The 21,698-nt window shown below is 38.9% G+C and overlaps 3 protein-coding genes across 5 annotated transcripts; 1 reads left to right on the forward strand and 2 right to left on the reverse strand.

The window, feature by feature from the left end:
- Positions 1-1,697: 1,697 nt before the first annotated feature.
- cunh7orf57 (chromosome unknown C7orf57 homolog) lies at positions 1,698-7,545 on the reverse strand. Of its 2 annotated transcripts, none has more exons than XM_034134736.1 (8): positions 7,438-7,545; positions 6,510-6,583; positions 6,129-6,311; positions 5,720-5,807; positions 5,239-5,365; positions 4,566-4,630; positions 4,360-4,460; positions 1,698-4,273 (listed from the first exon to the last, which is right to left on the reverse strand). In XM_034134736.1, coding segments are annotated over exons 1-8 (699 nt in total). In that variant the 5' UTR covers positions 7,440-7,545; the 3' UTR covers positions 1,698-4,214. The 2 variants fall into 2 exon arrangements, with proteins under 2 accessions (XP_033990627.1, XP_033990628.1); XM_034134737.1 differs by having other exon boundaries at positions 6,510-6,575; positions 7,438-7,543.
- Positions 7,546-8,223: 678 nt separating this feature from the next.
- On the reverse strand, positions 8,224-11,541 carry LOC117486147 (four and a half LIM domains protein 2-like). Its single transcript, XM_034134738.1, has 5 exons — positions 11,386-11,541; positions 10,628-10,802; positions 10,138-10,307; positions 9,377-9,563; positions 8,224-8,590 (listed from the first exon to the last, which is right to left on the reverse strand). The coding sequence occupies exons 1-5, from the start codon at positions 11,539-11,541 to the stop codon at positions 8,439-8,441; spliced, it is 840 nt and encodes a 279-aa protein (XP_033990629.1). The 3' UTR covers positions 8,224-8,438.
- A 5,045-nt stretch (positions 11,542-16,586) lies between these two features.
- Positions 16,587-21,486, forward strand: LOC117486163 (PI-PLC X domain-containing protein 1-like). 2 transcript variants are annotated; one of them, XM_034134739.1, is made up of 7 exons: positions 16,587-16,836; positions 17,607-17,743; positions 18,658-18,783; positions 18,887-19,042; positions 19,249-19,361; positions 20,226-20,296; positions 20,948-21,486. In XM_034134739.1, exons 1-7 carry the CDS (start codon positions 16,734-16,736, stop codon positions 21,268-21,270), a joined length of 1,029 nt encoding a protein of 342 aa, XP_033990630.1. In that variant the 5' UTR covers positions 16,587-16,733; the 3' UTR covers positions 21,271-21,486. The 2 variants fall into 2 exon arrangements, with proteins under 2 accessions (XP_033990630.1, XP_033990631.1); XM_034134740.1 differs by having other exon boundaries at positions 18,661-18,783.
- Positions 21,487-21,698: the final 212 nt, after the last annotated feature.

A 21,698-nucleotide genomic window follows, 5' to 3' on the forward strand; every position in this document is an offset into this window, starting at 1 on the left:
TTTGCAAAATGAAAAGCAATACACATTGGGATTTAAAAATAGGAAAATCTATAATTGCCTTTTATCGTGTTTCTATTCCAAAAAAACCTGAATTGGATTATTTGCACATAGATAATAAAGATATTAAACAAATTAGGGGAAATGGCCCTTAAAGGTCTCCTATCATGCAAAATGCACTTTTTTATGTCTTTTATACATATGTGTCCCCGGTGTGTCAGGGAACTCACAAAGTGTAAGAAAATAAAACCCTCTCTTTTCCTCCGTACCCAAATCTCTAAAAACGGGGGTACAACGGAGCTGATCCAGATTTTCGTCCGATATGACGTAATATCGAAAATGTGGACCCACGGCCCTATCAGAAATGTTGCTATCAGAAACAATGTGTGATGTGTTTTGGACGCAATATGGTCTTTGTTTACATTAGCAAGAATCCTAACACTCAGAGCTAACCTGTTCTGGAGAGAGAATGTGTAAAAAAGCAGGAAATAAAAAAAGGAACTCACCTTGTGGTAAACCCGCAAGAAAATAAGCATTTGAGCTCCATACTGTTTCAGATGTAATCATTGAAGTGGTTTGGAACATGATATGGCATTTAACCAAGGCAGCATTTAGCTCACAGAACTCAGTGTGCCTGGTGCTCAAAATGGGGCGGGGCCAGCAGAGAATGAGCAATTCTCTAATGGCGCATTTCCACTATAGCACTGAGCGCGGTTTAAGCGTGCCGTGCCCGGCCCGTTTTTGGTTGCATTTCCACTAGGTGTAGTTCCGGCTAGCGGGTACTTTTTCACAGTTTTCTGGCTCTCCAAAATCGAGGTTCTTTCCGGGCCAACAACTGAGTATGCTAAACTAGTGAGAGAATCGCTGGCAACTACAACAAAATGAACATATTTGACCGTGATTTAATTGTAGTACACGTTTCAAAATGATGCCGAAGTAACAACATACTGATACCGGTTAGTAAAAACCAGGAATTAATGCTTTGACAAGTCTGCAGACAAGACGGCAGGCGAAAAACCTTTTAAAATGCGTTTTTTCAGAATGGAGATCGGCTAAGCTAACGTTGTATATGCTCCGACCGTCCACACTCACAACGGCCTACAGACATAAATAAACCAGCGACTGTATTCGCCATGACACAGACAGTCTGTGGTTTGTACTTGTTTAACTTTTGTCTAGTTTCTGAACAGATATGAGGAGCTGTGAGCTCTGAGTGCTAACAGTTAACGGCTGATGTTGGTTTTGTGGTTCGCATTGAAGATGACTAAACTGTAATGGAAACGCAGCATAAAGTGAGCCTGGCCTACCAAGGCCTAACTATACCGTACTAAGCCGTGCGAGGCCCTGCAGTGCAAAAGCGCCATAACAGGGCAGAAAGAGGATATGAGGGTTGTCTAAAATGCATGATCTGTTTGGTATTTAGAGCAAAACACATGTTTTTTATATATTTTTATATATCTGATACCCATAATATATGCCTAAAAATAGCATCATCGGAGATCTTTAAGGGAATACACTACACATGCTGTAACTTTATTTAACACCTTCTTTCCTTTTAACAATCGAGTGGAAGCGAAGAAAAACCGGAAATGCTTGGAAAATCTCTTCTTTGCATCAATTAACTTAATGTGAAGCATGATGTTTAAGTAACGTCAAGCTAGCGAGTACAACATATTTAAAAAAGGAAACAGTACACAAAGTACATGCACATGCCCATTTATTGAAATTATAATTGAGAGTCTGTGCTCAATCATCACGATAAGCAGGGTCTTACATGGATTTTCTCCTCACTACAAACTTCTGTTTAAAAAGCTGCTTCACTCTCTTCTGGTACATTTGCATTTTAAAAGTAAACTAATACCACTTGCAGATACAATAGCAAGAGGACAACAACAAGTGAGAATACTGGAGGGAGGATGCTGCAGAGTTAAGCCACTAAAGTTTCCCACTATCGGTTTGTAAACTGATATACAACCAACTCATACGGGGAGAAGAGGAAGCAAAACATTATTTTAAACTGCAGTATAATTAACATTCCATACAAATAAGCCTTTCCTGCAAAGCAAACAATATCCAAAACAAAATCCAGTGAATCGGTTTTGGACACTTGACACTTTTTAATACCACATACAGATACATTATGCATCAATGCTTAAATATATATAGTGTTGAAATAAAAGTGACAACCCTTAACCGGACAGCTGCGTTGACCACTTCCTGTAAGAGTTTTGAAGCTAACCGTTTTTAAATGACTTTGTTACTGCTGCATCATTTCTGGGAGGAACTGTTACACCCAAATGAATCACTTTCCCTTTTCATTCATAAGAGCATTTTCTCCGCTCTACAATTTGTTGGATTAGGATTTTGCTGTCAGTTCAGTCGAGCTAAACATTGAATGACTCAAGGCTGAACTGTCCATCAAATGTAACAGACATTTTTTGACTTTGTGAGATATCCTGACAGTCAGAATAATTCTAAAATACCCCACGAACAAGCAGAGGATAAAGAGGTACATTATTTCTACTGTCTGCTATGGTTTGGGAGTAGTTAGGCCAACTGTGAGGGCACTCAAAGCGTGATGGGAAAAACAAAGATCTGGCTTCTACACCAGCAATAATAATAACAAAAAAGGTTTGTGCTTCAAAAGCCACACTACTGATGACTGTTTTTGCAGCTTTCAACAAGTTAAATTCAAGACCCTTTTAGTACCACAAAGTACTAAATAAACATTTGCCCGACCATGATCTAGAGACAGTGTTAGCTACAAATAAAATACACTTAAAATACATTTAGATCATGTTTCCGAGTTAAATGGAATGATTAAAAAAAGGAAATGGCACATTCTTAATTCATATGTTTTTCATCTAAACGACCAGCAGCTGATACTTTTTCAATGTTTCAAATGCAGAAATGTTGCCGCAGTAAACATGTCTCTCATCTGAGCCCAATAAACTCATCAGATGGACAAACATGGGACGGTGGGTTTGGTGTGAGGCTAAAAAAAAACACTGCAAGAGCAGGGAAAAACTGCTTGGTTGGCATGTTCAGAACTCACGTTAAAACTGCCTTAATCTTCACAGGGAATTACTTGTGCTGAAGGTGGCCGTTCTCCCTACATTTCAAAGAACTCCTTATCTGTTGTTGCATGAGCTTGGGGTTTATTAGGCTGAACGGGAATGCAATAACATAACACTGAAGGGCTTTAAAAACGTAGAGGAGACCCAATCTAGTTCCTTCATTAGCTTCTGACGCACTTGGCATTATTACTGATTAACTTTCTGGTAAACAAGACGAGAAAATTCATATTGCAGCAACAGAATGGATTCACCCTCTTCTGGTGACTTGTAAACATCTTTTAAGGTAATTTAGTGTTTCATTACTAGGCGTTTTTCTTCTGAAAGGGCTTGTATTCTAATTATTGGACTAAAAGCAGCATAAAATGCAGCTTGCATAATCAAATAAGGCATTTCTTACATTTTAGAGAGTAAAAATGAACACATTAGTTCGGGGAGTGTTAAGGGAAACCTTTTGCAAAGCAGAACGTAAGGAGTTATTATTGGCGCTTTTCTACCAAACAAACAGGGCTGCTGCGACCATCAGTATGCACTTTGCAGGGGGGGGGGGCTGTCTCAACAGATGATCCTCTCCTGCAGCCGGAAACACACAACCCTCCGACTTCTCTTCACAGAGCCCTTCATCTAAACAAATAATATTTCACGTCACTGTAACCACATTTCATTAGCACAAACACTTTAAATTCACCAACTCGATCTTCATACAACCAGGGAGGGAGACTAACACCAGCCAAAAGCAGGTGGACTTAATCCGGCTGGGGGGATCAACTCCACTTTAAACTCAAACTGGCGAGTGAAACATCTGGGGTTTTTCAATCAGCCAGTGTTCGTTGAGTTAGTTTCCTGCCCTGTGCACAACCCGTCTTTCAAATCAAGCAACGACAACACAGAAATTAAAAAAAGAAAATACCGCGAGCACCGAAACATCTACTCAACAAAATCCGTGTGAATTTTTACAAATTAACGCAAATAAATAGAGGACCGTACCTTTTGCATAACCATGAGTACAAAACCTAACAGTCAGTGGATGTACAATTAATGAGTGAATCTGAGAGGGGCGGGGGGGTGATGTGTTCGTGGATCTGTGGAAACCAAGAACTAGTGTTAGGACGAGCCCCCTCTCCCTTCAGAGCACAACGTGCACTACTCCAGATCTTCCACGTCCTCCGTCATGGTGGTGCTGGTCTGTTCTGAAGTCACGCCTGGAAGGAAATATAATATAACATTAATATTGTTCACAACATTAAGCTGAAACATGGCTGCAGACCAGAAGGAAATCATTACGTACTTGATGCGTCGTCGTCGTCATTATTAGGAGCCTTCTTCTCAATGTAACCATGACTCAGCAGTTTGGTCATGCTGACAGGGGGAGTTTTCTTCTCGTAATTCCTGCAGACGACCATAAAATGAGTTATCCCTAATGATAAATCAATTTAATCTAGGTAATTGTGAAGTCTAAATATATGCACTAAGAATTCTTTTTTTTATACTCACGTTTTCTTGTATTTGCTGGTCACGATCAGACCACCCAACTCATCGGCAACTCCATCGGGAGACATCTGTGGATTCAATAGTTTCCCAGATGAATGCTTATTTTTTTTATCACACTTACTTATAAGACCTGAACGCAGCAGCCACTTTCGGATGAAGCAAATGATGAGTGGGAATATAATGTTAGATGCAATTTGTCATGCAATGGAAAAGGATTAAAGAAAGTGGAATGAAAAAAACCCGGCTCAGACCCAACAGCAGCAGCCAACAAAGTCATTGTTTATGAATGAAAGAAGTAAATCTGACAGCTACTCTGTAAAACTACTTTTCATGTGTTACATTCTGATGAGGAAACCTCATTCAGTATCAACAGTTTTTACGACTTCCAAGAAATATGGAGGTTAGTAGTTTTCAGTTATACAAAAATAAGAACAACATGTATAAATGATTACTGGTCCAATCAATGCATGACTCTCTACTTACCTGAAGCCTTTATACATTTCTCCACAAAGCTACCGCACCGGCAGAAAATGAAACCCAAATGAATTCAAACCAAAGAGCGATTGTGACGATGGAGCAAAATGAAGTAAGGGAAAGGGGGTGATTTTTTTAAATAAAAAGGATGAAGACATCGACACGGTATAAATGTTGGGGATGACTAGTTTGGTTTATTCACCTGCTCTTTATCAGGGGAAAATCTATTGTCTTTTTCCCAATCGGAACCGTTATCAGTGCCAAACGGTGCAGCAAGAGGCTGCATGCCCGCCTTCATCTGGCTGTCGGGAGACGTTGCTTTGCTCCCGCTGTAAGCACAAAACCACGGTGACATACGATGTTACTGCTGGCCACTTAGCACATTATGGGATATGTTGGCTGTGGCCCGTACGCTTGGCTTTATGTGGCTTTTAGGAGGATCAAGGAGCATTTAGGAATGTTTGTTACCTTCACCAGTTTGATGATAACAGACTTAAGAGTGGTTAATCAATACTCTAATTTACTGAAGGATTTTTCCTTTACTAAGTTTGATATTTGTTGAATAATTATTAAACACACATTGTTAATTGTTATTGGTATGACACAAATCCATCATTTCAACATGCACAGATGCCTCTCCACTTTGTTATAGTTTGTTTATTTCTGCCTAAACAGTGACTCACTTCTTTGACCCATTGCTCCCAAAGAAGTTGGATGGATTGTAGGCCTTCTTGGGTAGATCATTATCATCATTCTCATGACTCAGCAGTCCTGCAGAGGGAGAAACCATGTTTAAATTAAATGCTGCCAGCGATTATGAAATACGATGTGGTATCTCACCTTTAAAAGCACAATTTGATATTTCAATTGCAGTTAAATATCATCAGAGGGGCTTAACAATAACTCGTTTGGCGGTTTTTTTATGCAAAAAAGGCAGAAAATGTTGTTTTCATCCTCTCAGATATGGAGTTGTCCTTTTTTCATGTTTAACATCACATCAAAAAGGGAATATTTGTGGGTTTTGGACTGAGAAAACAAGGCCGAAAGACATCACCTTTAACTAACACATTTTAATTTTAAAGAAACATTTACCTTTGTGTCCACCCCCCTTTGCGAGTTTGGTATAGTCCGAGTCTGAAGCAAAGATCCCGACCCTCCGCCCGCTGTTCCTCTCCTGAGGGGAGGTTTCATCGGCAGTCTGGGACAGACCTGGGATCTGGGATGTCGGCCCAGTGGCTCCAGTGGCACCCTCGGCCACAACCGCAGTCTTAATTCCTGCAATGATATGAGAATTACATCTGTGGCCCTATTATCAACAAATTAATCAAAGCAAACATCCACAGCTCAAATGCACTGCATAATCAGGGAGCAACAGCTGCAATCTCATCAGCTAAAGTCATTTTGAATTCAAGGGATAATGGATTTCAGATTTAAAAGTGTTGGAGATTGAACCAGAAAACGTTATGCAATTACCTCCAGGCTTGGTCCTCCGGTGGTTGGGTACAGCAGCACTCATTTTATCAGTAGACATCTGAAGATCTGATGACCTAACACATGACAGATGTAAGGCCACACCCCACTAATGAGCAAACATATTACATATAAATGCAATCCTAAAAGAAAAGCTTTTAAAAATCTGAAAACATACAAAACTCAAAGCACCACTTGTAGCACATAAAATGTCCTCTTTTAAAAAGATGTCTTACATTTCTTTCCCCACCCATCTTTCTCCACAATGGACAGAGAGGGGCCTAAAGCCATTAAAAGGAGCTGAGACGTCTGAGATTGTTTTATTACATAATAGATAGTATGTGTGCCGAAGAAACCAAAAGTCAAAACTTTAATACAGAATAGCACATCGTGTTCAATAGGGATTGTAGCGTTAGCTGCTAGCATAGCCGTGTAAAATGATCGATTTATCTAATGGACTCTGGCCTTCTGCTCCCCATATGCATCTGAGCGGCCCATCTGCGCCTTTTCATCCAGATAGTAGCAGTTAGGATGATGTAAATAATATTGTTAATCTTATTCGTGAAGGTAAAACTATTACAGACACCATCGACATACAAAAATAGTACATTAAACATTTTTTAAAAGATTTGATAAAGAAAAGTGCATAGCGTTACCTGCCAGCTAGCATAAAAATGTATGTTAACGCTACACACAATGTGTTGTCTATATATAAAGGCACACAATATATAGCGAGTTTTTAAAAGCATGTTTTTCTGCTGCATAGTTTTACTTAGCAATGTAGCTAACAAAGCCATGCTAATTTGGTTAGCCGCCTAGCTAGTTGCCGCAGTGGCTTTCCAGCACCAACCTCACTTTGAACTGCAACGATGCTAGCTTCTACGTATGCACATAACGATACTACTTGCAGATAATCAGACACATCTCTTACATTGTACGTTGGTTTTCTTCCGTTGTTATTATTCAGCGGCTTCTTGCAATCAAATGCCGTTAGCTCCCTTGCAAAGACCTCACACACTTCCGGTGGCACCTGCTGCTGACTTCCTGTACGCTAAACAAAGATCGTGTATGTACAACTAAATCTGACGTCATTTTGCAGACGGTGGAGTTTGGCAAAGCGTGGAGTGCAGATCCCAAAAGGGGGAAGAGTGAGAGCTCTTTCTCATTTTCAGAGGTGTTTTTACATGAAGAGACGATCTTTGGGCGTTTAAAGGCAATATACATAAACAGACATATTAACGGTTAAAACTGCAAACATAGTCAATTTAATCCTTTATTTATGACTTATTAGCATTTAATACTTAAGACAATATGGTGTATTAGTAAGTGACAAACCCATGTCTATTAATTAATCGATTACCAACATTTATAAATGTATTATTGTCCAAACATGACAAAACAAAACTGATCTGAGCTAAATACATAATGGGTTAGATGCACATTGTCTATTGGGTTATGAAAAATATTGTTTCCATGAGAAGCTGCATTGCTAACAAACAAAAAGCATGAATTACATTCTAAAGGTCTTTATTATAATTTACAGTTGTAAACAGAATGTATTTAACTAGAATGAACAGTGTTAGAAACAGTATTAGTATTATTACATTAACTCATATAAATATATATGATATCATTGTCATCAGATGTGCAATGAAACAACTTAACTATTAAATGCTGTAATATATATTTGAAAAATGTTTATATTGATGCTTCATTCCAAAATAACATACACACATTTATTTCTTTGTAGAACATTGCTTTAAAATTAAAGTGCAGCATTCTTTGTAATGAAGACTTCAACTAATTCACATGAATCATCAGCGCATGCAGAAAACACCTTAGCAGTACTGTGAGTTAATGTGTGAGAATTAATGATAGGCAAGGAGAGGCAGTGCCACATTTGACAAACTATTTTCCCGGCTTGGAAATGGCTCAGAAGTCTTTGACGCAGTCAGGGCAGAGGATGTCGTCTTTGCTTGTCTGGAAGCCTCGACCCACCAGAGACACGCAGCATCTTTTGCAGTTGAAGCAGTCGTTGTGCCACTGACGCTGCTCGAACGAGATGTACTTGCTGCCTCCGAGGCCTGAGATAAAAGCAACACAGAGGAGCCATGAGACACCAACACAATGAACTTGAACTTCACAGTCTCATGATCTCTGCTAACGTAATCATCCTTGAATTGATGGTGATTGGAAACACAGTGGGAAGAATATCTTCTGGGAAAGGTTACGTCTCAGGTGTACTATGGTTACTTTGTTCATTTGAAGTTCATATGATAATGCTTCATCTAATGAATCTAATGAGATAACCTTGTTGTATTTTTCTATTCATCTTTAAAGGTTGAAACAACTTCTTAGTACATAAAATCTAAGTATTACATAATCAAATCTTGGAGGACTAAATGTGAGGTTCATTTAGCCATAACTGTTTGACTATATATATATATAACATTTATAGAATGTGTCTTTTGCCAGTTCTTTAACTCTAAGAAATTGCTAAGTCACTGGAGGGATTCATTTTTGATGATTTCTAAAGATTGTACCCTTTTTATGTAAACCTGTATCTATTTCTGAAGAGCAGCAACCACATCAGCTTACTGAAATAAGAGAGCAGTTTAGGGAGGATAAACTATCGTGTGAATCTGACTAAATTGTAATTGAATTGCTGAATGAATCAAAGATGTGGCTAAATGCCTGCATGGATAAGAAATCTGGACGATAATGGTCCAAAAGTCTAGATAAAAGTTAACAAACCTGACATTAAACAGGCCGGTAACAATGGCACCATGATACATTTAGTAACAAGTGAAAGTCTCTCTGTTGATGTAACTGATGATACATTAGAGCAGTTAAAAGGTTTCTTATGTTACCGCTGATCGGGGTGGTGCAGTAGGCACATTTCTTGGCGAACAGGTTGCAGAAGCAGTCGAGGCAGTAGGCGAAATCGTCCCGGGAGGTGAACCTCTGTCCGGCCAGCTGCTGCTTGCAGCCGATGCAGACGAAGCACTCCTTATGCCAGGGCTGGTCACGGTAATTCACTCCTCCGGTGGTGATTGGCTGAAAGAAATGAGTACATGACATGTACCATGTTTACCTAATGACATTTCAAAGGAGTGTTTTTGCACTTTCACATCAGAAAAAACATTTTAAATTGGACATTTTAGAGCTCCAATGCATGACTATATCCATACTGCTGCGTCATGCATGACTGTTGCTGATGCCAGATGACTAGCTACCAGTTCCAGCTTTCAGCACAAAATGTCGTTCCTGCTCTGCCATCTGTTTCCTTCACATTACTGCTAGCATACATAAGAGTCTTATTTGCATTCAATGATAGCAAGCAGAGGAATGTGTCAGTTTGATGTAATTGTGCAGCCATAAAGTCCATCCAGTTTTAATACATCACTCGACAGAGGCATCATAGTGCTATCGTTGAGCTTGCATTTACTTAAGCTACCCAGGGGACTTGTAAGGTAAAATCCTGGTTAACTTTGGCCTCTGAGGCCCAGTATTGATCTTGTTATCATCTCGGGGATGGAAGACTTTCTCATTAGACCTCGCCCTAACCTCAGGAGCATTAGGCAGAAACAAACTCAGCCTCTCTTGACACAATGACAGTGTGTATTTGTACCTTTTTGCAATGCACACACTGCATGGCAAACTGCTTCTCGTAGCAGGGCAGGCAGTAGTGGTTGGCCTCCTTCTGGATGAAGCTCCGGGTTCCCATTGGCTGCTGGCAACGGTTGCAGGTGAAGCAATTCTCGTGCCAACTGTTGCCCTTATGCTCCATCTTTTTGGAGCCTGTATAGCATTGGGGTGGGGGGATGAAGAAGAAAGGAGATTAACAATTCCATCGGTCACACTATCCTACTGGCATTCTGGTCAGCTTTCACCAATTACAGCTAATTGCAATGTGCTGATGTCATGTGAGCTCCTAAACTGCTGACCTAATAAAGAAAAATGGCTTTGACAAGTAACATGGCATTAGTTGACAACACATCTTGGAAGTGGTTGGATTTATGGGGGAACAAATATACACATGTTCAGAGTATTTCAATCACAATTTCTAAACTGGTTTCATTATAAAAAATAGCGACATAGAAGCAATAAGCTTCTCTCACCAGGCATAATGGTCTTTAGGCACTCATGGCACTTGGAGGAGTACTCGTTGCTGTAGCACTCGATGCACATGGGGTTCTCGTCCTTGCTGGCAAAGGGCCGATCCACCAGAGAGCGGCTGCACTTGATGCAGACGAAACAGTCGGCGTGCCAGTGTTGGTCCTTGTACGACAGATCCTGCACAGCCAATGAGAGGACAGGAAGTCTTTTAGGCTTTTGTATGTTCTTGCATGGAAAAGTTCAACAACTGTAGTCTGAAAATGTATACAATTTGAGTCAAAAAGAGGTGAAACTAAAAGATTATTCATTATACAACCTGAAAAGTAACAGCATGCTGGTTAATATGTGATTCATTTTCTTTGAGGTTATGTGATGAAAGCAAAACACTTTATTTGTGCATGAAGTTTCCACAAAAACTATTTTAAATGTAAAGAAATATTGGCAAACTTTCCCATCATACACGAATAAACCGACAATGAAATAAGGTGGTTTAACAAGCTATCAATGTTGACATGTGATGTATGTTGTGATGTCTTTTAAGATTATCTGCACGTACAAATTGGAAGATATTGATGAGGAATGCATGCGTATGTTCTGGTCCATGAAAACAACTGTAAAAGTAAATCATTAAAAAATACAGTAAAACTTCCCCATCCACAAGAAACAAGACCAAAACAGGTACAAGTTCATACGTCATATAAGTCTTTGGGGATTTGCGTGGGGAAAATCAAAGAGTGATATGTTGAATAATAAGTATTACCTTGCTGGTGCAGCCAATGAGCTTCTGGCACACTTCACAGCTGCTGGAGAAAAGATCCTCGTAGCACTCGACGCAGTACGGGTTCTCCACCTTCAGGATGTACTTCTGCCCGTACAGCGTCTTCTTACACTCTGTGCAGTCGTAGCGCTCGGCCATGTTGACTGAAATCTGTTCTCTGAGTCTCCTCTCCTGCAAGATAAAGACATAACGATGATGCAATCGCAGCCATCTAATTGGACATGTGGTCATCATCATGCCTTCATGACCACGTGACCAGGTGAAGGCCTTGAGAAATTCTTGGAAACTTAATTGACATACAACAAATTAGCCCAAGGAATGTCCCTGAATGTGCCTCAATATTGTGCTCTTTATTAATGGACGTAACGTGACCTGTAAATCCATTTGACTCAAACTAAGTCTTAATCAAGTCTGAGGAGGTCTTAATTTGCTTGGCGTCCTCTCAATTCCCCCTAAAGACAATTGAATGAGATTAAAGGCCCGGACACACCAATCTGACAACAAAGAACTGACACAGACGGACCCCGACTATTGCGTCGCCTCGCGTCTCTGCGTTTTGGCCATGTGTCGCCCTGGAACACCCCGCATAGACTTCAGCCGACAGCTGGTGTGTCCGTGCCTACACACCAGGCCGATTATCGGCGTCGGTGGGCGTCAGGCCGACGATGAGCGTCGGCACGCCCTACTCAGATTGGTGTGTCCCGCACCGTCGGGTCTTTTCAGCCGTGCCGAAGCCTTTTCGGCCGAAAACCCGGGTTAGGGTTAGGGTTAGACGCAACAGTCGGGGTCCGTCTGTGTCAGTTCTTTGTTGTCAGATTGGTGTGTCCGGGCCTAGACCAAAAGCTTTAATGGAGGAGGGGGACAGCAATAAAGAGAAAAGTACAAAATAAAGCAGTAAAAGTAATGCAAAGAATAACTATTGCAGACTTTCATTCTGCTGGACTGTATTGTAACAGGGTTTAAATATTTACGCTGTTCCAGATCTAATAAAGAGATGGCTTCATTAAATCTTAGGCAAGATATGAAACTCAATTTTTGGAGGAATTTCCACTGAAAGGTCTTCAAAGAGGAACATCACGCTCTTCTGGGTCAGTTCACATCAATAGAGACAGTATATGTCTGGGATTGATATTATTATTTTTCCTTGGCCTCTGATGAAGTTGATAAGACAATGAACAGAACGTGATTTTAGGCGTGATAGGAGGAGAGCAACAATGTGCTCTGTGTTTCCCCCACAATTAGTTAACACAATCATTTGTAATATTCAGTAATTAAATAAGGCGCACCCGCAGAAACACAAAGGCAGCTATTGACGGAACATTTGATCAGATGCAGAGCGAACAGTTTTCACATAATTGTCATTAAATAGTTTTAAAGGCGCCGTGTAGAGAGGCAGGACTTTCATTCATGTGCAATACTGTTTAGTGTTTATTATAACTAATAGTGGCTGCTAGTTCACTTACTTCTAGAATGCTGGTACTTATTTTGATCATACACGTACTTTTTTTAACAACACATGATTTCTGATTAGCAAAGGACTTTCGTCTTCATTTTTAAACCTAAATATTTCTAAAATAACTCTCACACTTCCAGAGCCACCAAATATATGAACTACATGAATTTGTAAAATGTGTATTTTCTTCAAATACCTTTTTACTTTTATATGTAATTTACATTTTAACATTTAAGTATTATTCTTGTGTAGCTTGGTATAGCAGACCTAATTTTGTATCCATGCACAATGCGTTCTGTACAGCTTTAGACCCATTTACCTCACTTACACGTTTGAGTTGTTATAATTTTTTTTTTATATTTCAATAAGGAATGGGGTTGACTATTTCTTATCCACGTCTCCTCTTTCAAAACAAGTTCAGCCCCAAAAACCTCCACAAATCCTGGACTATGCTGAAAGTGGATTTTATTGTATTAAACCACCATAAAAACGTATTTATTCCTCTGAAAATGTCTTTATACTCCTTTAACCATTTAAGATCCCACATTAGACCTCTATAAAACATCCTAAACTCTTGCTCCCCTTTATGTCCTTATCTCAACAACCATCTTCTATAAATCCTCCAAATTCCCCTTGGTGTACTTTGCTATTATCAACATGTACCATTCTTTTTGCCATGTTTACACCACTTAAGCCACATGTGTCAAACTCAAGGCCCGGGGGCCAAATCAGGCCCGTGGTGGATTTAATTTCGGCCCGCAGGATAATTTCTAATTACTATTAGATCTGGCCTGCCGGTATATTGCACGCACACCTTCACTCAATCCTGAGGATTTCCTCTGCTCAGAGCCTGACCCCAAACATTGATGACCTTGCACCCAAGATGAGATGCCAAGTATCTGGCTTGAACTAGCTTCACAGAGCAGCACACTGAGTTTCAATGGATGTTTCCTTCTGCACTTTTTTCTTGCGACAACAGGGTATGTTTGTTTTTTTCTTTGAGGGAAATTGTTTTTTTGAAGCTGTTGTTGGCCTGTGGAAAAATGTGATCATAAGAAATGACTCTGGAAAAGCTGCAGTACAGCCATAAGAAATTAATGCAACTGATTATTAATGTTGTTTTTATAGGCAATACTTTAAGCTTAGTTAGTTCCAGGTTTAATATGTGCAATAAGTTCATTTCAATAGGTTTTGCAATAAACATTGAACCAGTCCGGCCCTCGACTAGTACCCATTTGTTTATTTTGGCCCACTGTGTATTTGAGTTTGACACCCCTGACTTAAGCATTTACAACCTTTCTCTGTCATCCCTTGAAACGCCTTATAACTGCATTTTTAATGTATACCACTTCAACTGAGCAACTGGCTGTCAATTTAAGAATCTATTGAGCATCTGCCAGTTGTTTAAGCGACTTTCTTTCCCCAACAACCTACAACTCAATAAAAAGCACAAGCTCCTCATCCACTTTGCTCAAATTAGTCAAATAACTTGGATTATATTCAGAAAATAATGAGAAATGTTGCAATACTGTGATTTGTTAGGATGCAAAAGTGTCATATGAGGCTATCATTTCAGACACACAAGTCTTGAAGTGGGAATAAAATCAGACAAACTTAGAAAATAAGAAGCAGAAGAAACACAGAAAGGAAAGTGCAAAGAACAGGGTCTAAAATAGGACGGTGGATAAGAGGAAGTGTTACCTGTCAGCGCTGCAGAGTGTCAGAGGATGAGCCGTCTCTCAGTCTGAGTCCTGAAGTGTCTGCTGAGCGCTGTCCTCCATCTGCCTTTTAAAATTACAGCACAATGTGACACAGTGGGGCAGGAAGGTGGAGGCATGGTGTGACCCAGAGTGGGACGGTCACTGTATTTTTAGAAAGCTATAAATTAAGGAGAAAATCCTGAAAACCCCCACAGAAAAATGTGGAGCCTTTTGAACATGCAATCACTCTTGTAAAGATGAATGCCAGCAGTTGGAAAGTACTCAGATCCTTGTCTAAAGATACTCTATTACAAGTAAACATCTCTAAAAGTATCAAAAATATCTTAATCTGTTTATTTTATATTGTGTATTCTTTAGATATTCTGAAGATATATATTCATGTGAGGACAATTATCAAAAAAACAATAAAAAGGTCATACAACTTTGTCCTGTGTTTGTGATCACAAGACACATCGAGGGCCTGAGGAAAACAAACATCTACAGCTTCATGCCAACTAAAGAAACTCGATAAAGACTGATTTATCTTTTAATATATACGGCGAGAAAATATTATTGGAGTTGTGCTTGCTCAGTTTATTACTAAATTAGGCTGGTGAACAAGAGAGAGAGTGTACATGTTGACCTTGAGCTGCATCTATTGAAAGTGACAGATCACAGCTATTCAGATTGCTGACCTGAGATCAGATAAATATTTTATAAAAATTTGATCCGTCTTGATTTGATAGCATTTAATTTGATTATATTTCACCGGGGACCCACTTTGACTCACTGCAATATTTATATATGGAAGAGGCTAGAAGTCTCTGCTTGTATGTTTGCATGCCTCTTTAAAATCCAAAAAGGCTCTTACCTCCAACAAGATAATCAGATAAAGCCTAAATTGGATTTATAAATCGTAAAGGTATTTTCTCTTAGAACATGGTGTTACAAGAACTGTTTCTTCTAAGGTTTATTAGAAAAGGCATAACATGACGGAGCTAAACAGCGGCCACTTGTCAGTCCTTAGCCTAATTTCTGCAACTCAGAGTACCGACTGTAATCTGTTCATGGCTCCCATGATGTGCTGCTTTTGACATTTATAGTTTTTATAGAATTAGATTCTCTGCTGGTTTTATTTGAGGGAACACAACATTTGATTTAATGTATTTGTATAGGCCTTGAACATCAGTAAATGTAATAGTAGAGCGGCTGTAATGAGAACAGAGATCATGTGGAGGTTAAACTCCTGTACAGTTTGTATGGGAACTTTAAAAAACGTTGTAATAATTAAAAAAAAGTAGCTTATCGCAGCGGCTTTAACTCAGGCCTGTGAAAGCAGACATTCAGTTCAGGTCAGGTAAATCCTCACAATGGCGTGTTTTGTACAAGCCTAATGATAGTGTAAAGACAAGTAAACAACTCTCCATTCATCTATTTGAATTTTCCTGACTTCATTTAAAGGACAAATTCTCCTCAACAAAAACACTGCTGAGTTGAAATACAGCATTGTGTAAGGGATTTTTAGGAGGATTAAGTAATGAGGTAACTAACCTAAATCATGTTAAATCACATGTTTTATAAGCAAAGAGCACAGTGGCAATTTAAAGCTGTAATTTTATAAAAATTCGAATTTGATTCCATATTATTTTATAGAATTGTCTTTATTTGGCACTGAATTTGGCTATATTAGAAAGGGGTCTAACTAAGTCAGTATAATGTTTAATTATTAAGGGATGAAAAAGGCCTTAATTCTTTGCATTTCTCTTCTATTATCTGGGGCTAAATGGCAGCCTCATGTTTTAACAGCTATTACAAATGAAATGTAGATAGATAATGCATTTTCATTTAGAAAGAGGTTTAGGACTAAATACTATGATGCTATTATCACTTTTCTGTGAATTTAAATACTTGTTACACGACAAATAGTTCAAGAGTAGCAAGTCAGGCTTTTGTTTCGAAATGTAAACTCCGTCGCGTTTTTATTTTGAAAGATGACGTAACAGGAAGTGTTTTCCTATGTTACAGGCGTTAGCTTGAAAACGTTATATATCCGGAGGATTTTATAAACAAACTGTGATTGTTGTATTGTATTCCAAAACGAGGAAGAGGAACATGTTGCCAACAGTAAGTATTTAGTTGAACAGCGAGGAAGTAAACGATATTTCAGGTAAAAAAACATGGAAGACGAAGAGCGGCTACAGCTCGGAGGAAACCCGGACTGGATGTCCCTTCTGCCCGCAGAGCTGCTGGATGTCCCGCTGTGGAACCTGGCCATACCCGGTAAAACAGAAACACTTCCTTTTTCTATTTCAATTTAAATGTTTTTATGAAAATGTACCAGTTCTTTTTATATGAAAAGTCCAATTTGTTTTCATATTTTTCACGTCATATGACCCAATTACTCCAGACCATAGGACACACCTCTTTTTTAGATTTGAGTACTTCTGTTTTATTCTATTTCTATTTTGTTTATTAGTTGTATGAAAAAAATGCTATTTTTATAGGTTTTGATTTAGATAGTTACTTTGCAGATTCAGAGCATTAATACAAAATACAAATTCAGTAACTTGTTATATCTTATTATATATAGTAGGTTACCCAGCAGTATACTATCAGTTATGTTCCACCTTTACCAGCTGCAACATAAGGTGTTTTACATATGAATCCATCACTTATTATAATGCAATAGTATATGCCTGGTATTCTGCATACTGAGCCCAAAACACAGCCGAATCTTATAAAGTAGAAGAAGCACTTAAATCCACTAAAAAATAAGTATTTCTCATTAGTGTATTAATAACATCTGGTTTGTAGCTGGAGTCAGTGGGGACACATGATCTCTCTGAATATATTTTTGCACATTTCTGCAAACGTACCAGGCAATAAATTAGATTCTGATTCTGACTAACTGAAAGGATCTTCTAATACTTTTACTAAGGTACTTTAACGGAGTACGTCTACACTGTTATTACTACTTTCACTTTAAAGAGTTCTTTCCCCTTTGCTTTTGGGGCATATTGTTGATTTCTGCCCTCCGTCTCTGACCACAGGGAGCCATGACAGCATGTCTTTCTGCCTGGACGTCTCCTCTCCTGTCCTGAAATCAGAGCCCCGCCTCCTCAGAGTGATTGACAGGCTGTTTCCCTGCTGGACTCGACCCTGCATCTACCGCTGGGCCACCACACAGGTAGAGATGTACTGTATGTGACACACGTACAATCATTGAGGCCTGCCCTTCAGTGGATTTGAAGGGAGACAATCTGATGCGTTCAGGTGGCTTTCCACAACTTGTAAAGTCAAACATTTCCAGGTTTTTTCCCCCCTATGTATGTATGTGCTCAAAGTCACTGGCAGCAAACTGAAAGGCCTCTTTACAAAGATTACTGAAGTAGAGGTACACAATTAATAAAGTACTGCAGAACAAACACCCTAGTCAGGATTGTATTGCTATATTATATAAGATATGATTTCTACATATTTACCTGAAACTATTTTTCTGAATAACACATTCTGTAAAAAGAAAAAAACAACTCTGCTCTATTTAATTCAATTTGAATTAATTTGATTGTTTTTGCAGAAGTCTGAGAACTATTTTCACGGAAAATGTCATCTGCTCTATGTAATTAGAATTGATTAGATTATTATTGCTTAATGCTGGTAGTTAATGTTTACTTGGAAACATATATGCTCTGTTTATTCAGATTGACCAGATACCTAAAAGTACAGCGTGAAGATTTTATTTACTTGAGAGTTTGATTTAATTGGAGCTACAGTAACACCGCCTCTTTAATCAAATTTGAGTAATTATTTTGAATCAGGAAATACTCGTGTCTTAAAGCAATTGGATTTAGGCTATCTCTCTAATTGAGAAACACATGCACATTTTCCCCAGTTAAACAACAGTCTTTTGAATTCTGAAATATGTATGATGATACATAAGTTTACACAATGAAATGTGAATAAAGGTGTGTTCAGATATTACTTTTTATGTTTCAAAAGCGCCTCATAAATTGTATTTTCTACAAAGAAAAGCTGTGAAATGCATTGGATTATCATACATTTGACATTGATTCCCTTTTTTCTTCTTCCCCGTGTGTGTAGCAGTCGGTCCTGAGTGATCAGTGTGATCTGGGAATTCGTTTCTTTGACCTGCGGATCGCCAGGAAGCCATCAGGAGGCGGGAAACTGTTTTTCGCCCACGGCATTTACACACTGATCACTGTGAAGGTACACACACTCAGTCTCAGGTTTGAATGGGGTTTACATTAAACACATCATAGAGGAAAATGAGAAAAAAGTGAATACAAAATATGTGTGTGTGTGTGTGCAGGAGGCCCTGGGGGAACTGGCTACCTGGTTAGACGCTCATCCGAAAGAGATCATCATCATTGCCTGCTCTCATTTCGAGTCACTGACCGATGAAGATCACTGCCAGCTTGCGGATTACATCATCTCCCTGTTTGGAAAGAAACTATGCTCTTCAGAGGTAACACAGTTGTCATTTTTCTAAATGAGATCATCAAATCCTTTTATAAATATCAAATATATTCTTCTTTTAGCCTTACAAATGTGTTTTTGCTGTCTAATACAAGTGTACATTGGGTATACTTAGATTTCTAATGTCACAGACTTAATAATACATACAACAAGTTTTGAATATATGGTTTTTGGATAATAAATGTTTATTTGCAGGACATTCCCACCTTGCGTTCCTGTTGGTGTAGAGGTCAGCAGGTTGTAGTTTCCTATGATGACCAGCAGATGGTGCTGCAGCACCCTGAGCTGTGGACTGGGATACCTTACTGGTAAATAAATCAATAGAGAGGCGAAGTCCCGCCCATCTACTTCCGGTCCATGGGACCTTATTTCGGAATAATTATGTATTGAAGTCAATGGGGAGAGAAAGATTATCTTTCGATCCCGTTTGAATTGTGCCACGAATTACACATATGATGTTTGTCAATCTTAAAAAATCATTTCCATGTCAAAAAAGTCACAGTTTGTCGTAAAACTGTTGAAATATAAGACTATGAAAAATACGCAACTAGAAAGACTACAAATCCCAGAGTCCCGGTCCCGCATGCTGGCTCTTACGGAACCGACTAACTCCCCTTATGTGTATGTACAGCTCTCAACATGCCCAGACTTGTAGTGATTTTCACCTCTTTTAATACTTTCCGCCTCATTCTGAAAGAAAGAAGTGAAATGTGCCAACGTGACGGCCGTCTTGGTGTGTGGTGCGAGACGGGAGATGTAGTTCATTGAGCGGTTTCACACAAAAAAAAGTATTACTTCACAGTTTTACGACACATTTTTATTTTTTTGACTTGCAAAATTATCTTTTAAATTGACAAACATCATATGTGTAATTCGTGGCACAATTCAAACGGGATCGAAAGATAATCTTTCTCTCGCCATTGACTTCAATACATACTTTTTCCGAAATAAGGTCCCATGGAGGTCCCTCGGAAAGGGAGGGACTCTCAATACCAATCTCTAATTGTTCTTTATTAGATATATGAATTTATGTAGTTTTGCTGATTTAGGTTGCCAAATGACGTCCTATAAATCATCTTGGCTGTAGAATTCTCTCCACTATGAATTTTTAACTGTAAATTAGATTAATTAAAACTATTAAAAACATCAAACTGACTCTGGCTCTTGTTCAGGTATGCCGACAGTTCGGACCCTAAGAAAGTGATCGCCTATCTGGAGGAGCAGAAACACAGAGGAAGACCAGGTAGGCTGAAGAGGAAGATATATTACTCTAAAAATAAACTTTGTTTGAAGTAAAAGTCCTGCAAAAGTGGCACCTGTGTTCAATTCTGATGTATTCATATTTAAATATTCCTTTTATGTGATGAGACCACCTTAATACCACACATACTGTTGAGTAATTCAATCTATAACCATTATTTAAATATTCAATAAATGTGCAGATTATTTTCTCAATGAATCGTCTACTCTATAAAACATCACAATATAGAAAATGTCCATCCCAGGGTTTCAAAGTCCAAAGTGATGTATTTAAATGTCTTGTTTCATCAGTTCAAACCCAAAGATTTTCTATTTAAAATGATTTGGCATTTATTTTTCCTGCTGGTCTTCTTATCAATTAGTCAACTATAGTTTTATTACTTGACTGTATTTATGATCCCTATTAATAATAAATGTATTTTTTCCTGGGGTCCACACAAAGACAAGACATTCAAACATCATATTCTCATCAGTCCACAATGTCAACCAAACCAAACAAAGTAAAAGAATAGATGTCTCTCACATTCATGTCACATACGAGTAAAAAGCAATATATTCCAAATAACAAGTGGCATAAAATTGAAAAACTCATGTACTTTACTTTTTGATATTTACCTGTCTGCTTTTCTCACAGATGGTTTCTACGTCAGCGGGCTGAACCTGACAGAAGACGCTGCGTACATCCTGCTGCACCCCCTGCAGGACATGAGGACCCTGACCCTGAGGGCTCTCTCTCTGCTGCTCCGCTGGGCGAGCGAGCAGCAGCCGGGGGGCGGGGCGGGGGGGCTCAACGTCCTCTGCTGCGACTTCGTGGACGTCAGTCACTTCTGCTCGCTGGTGATCCGCCTGAACTACAAGAAAGTGCTCGCTGCTCCTCGTGCCGTCTGTACTGTGCCGAGAGCTACAGCAGAAAGCATTGGCTGCTGCCATAGCAACCAGACTGGACATCCAACATAGGAACTCTTGGAAGTCAGCATTTATTATTTTGTGGCATTTTTCTCAGTGAAAGTGCCAATTACTGTGAATACTGTCACTTTTAAACGTGTCACTCTTACCTCTCTTGTACACAGGTTCATGTATTGTTTTACAGATTGTACATATATTTGAATTTTGAACATACTTTTTACGTTTCGCATGCTATTTGGGAGTATTAACCTATGTACATTATATAAATAAAAGCTTTTATATATTGTTGTACTATTGCTGCAGCTCTCCTATTTAATGATCTTAGATATCACATGGTATTATATTTAAATCCTGTTACAATTTCAGTATTTTATGAACTGTTCATTGGGGATGGGAATTTGAAAGCAAATTTATATTCGAATATTCGACCCCCAAAAAAACGGTTAACCGATTTTACATATCCTATAAAAAAAGTTTTA

This window comes from Trematomus bernacchii, unplaced genomic scaffold (genome assembly GCF_902827165.1).
Source record: "Trematomus bernacchii unplaced genomic scaffold, fTreBer1.1, whole genome shotgun sequence".
Lineage (NCBI taxonomy): Eukaryota > Metazoa > Chordata > Actinopteri > Perciformes > Nototheniidae > Trematomus > Trematomus bernacchii.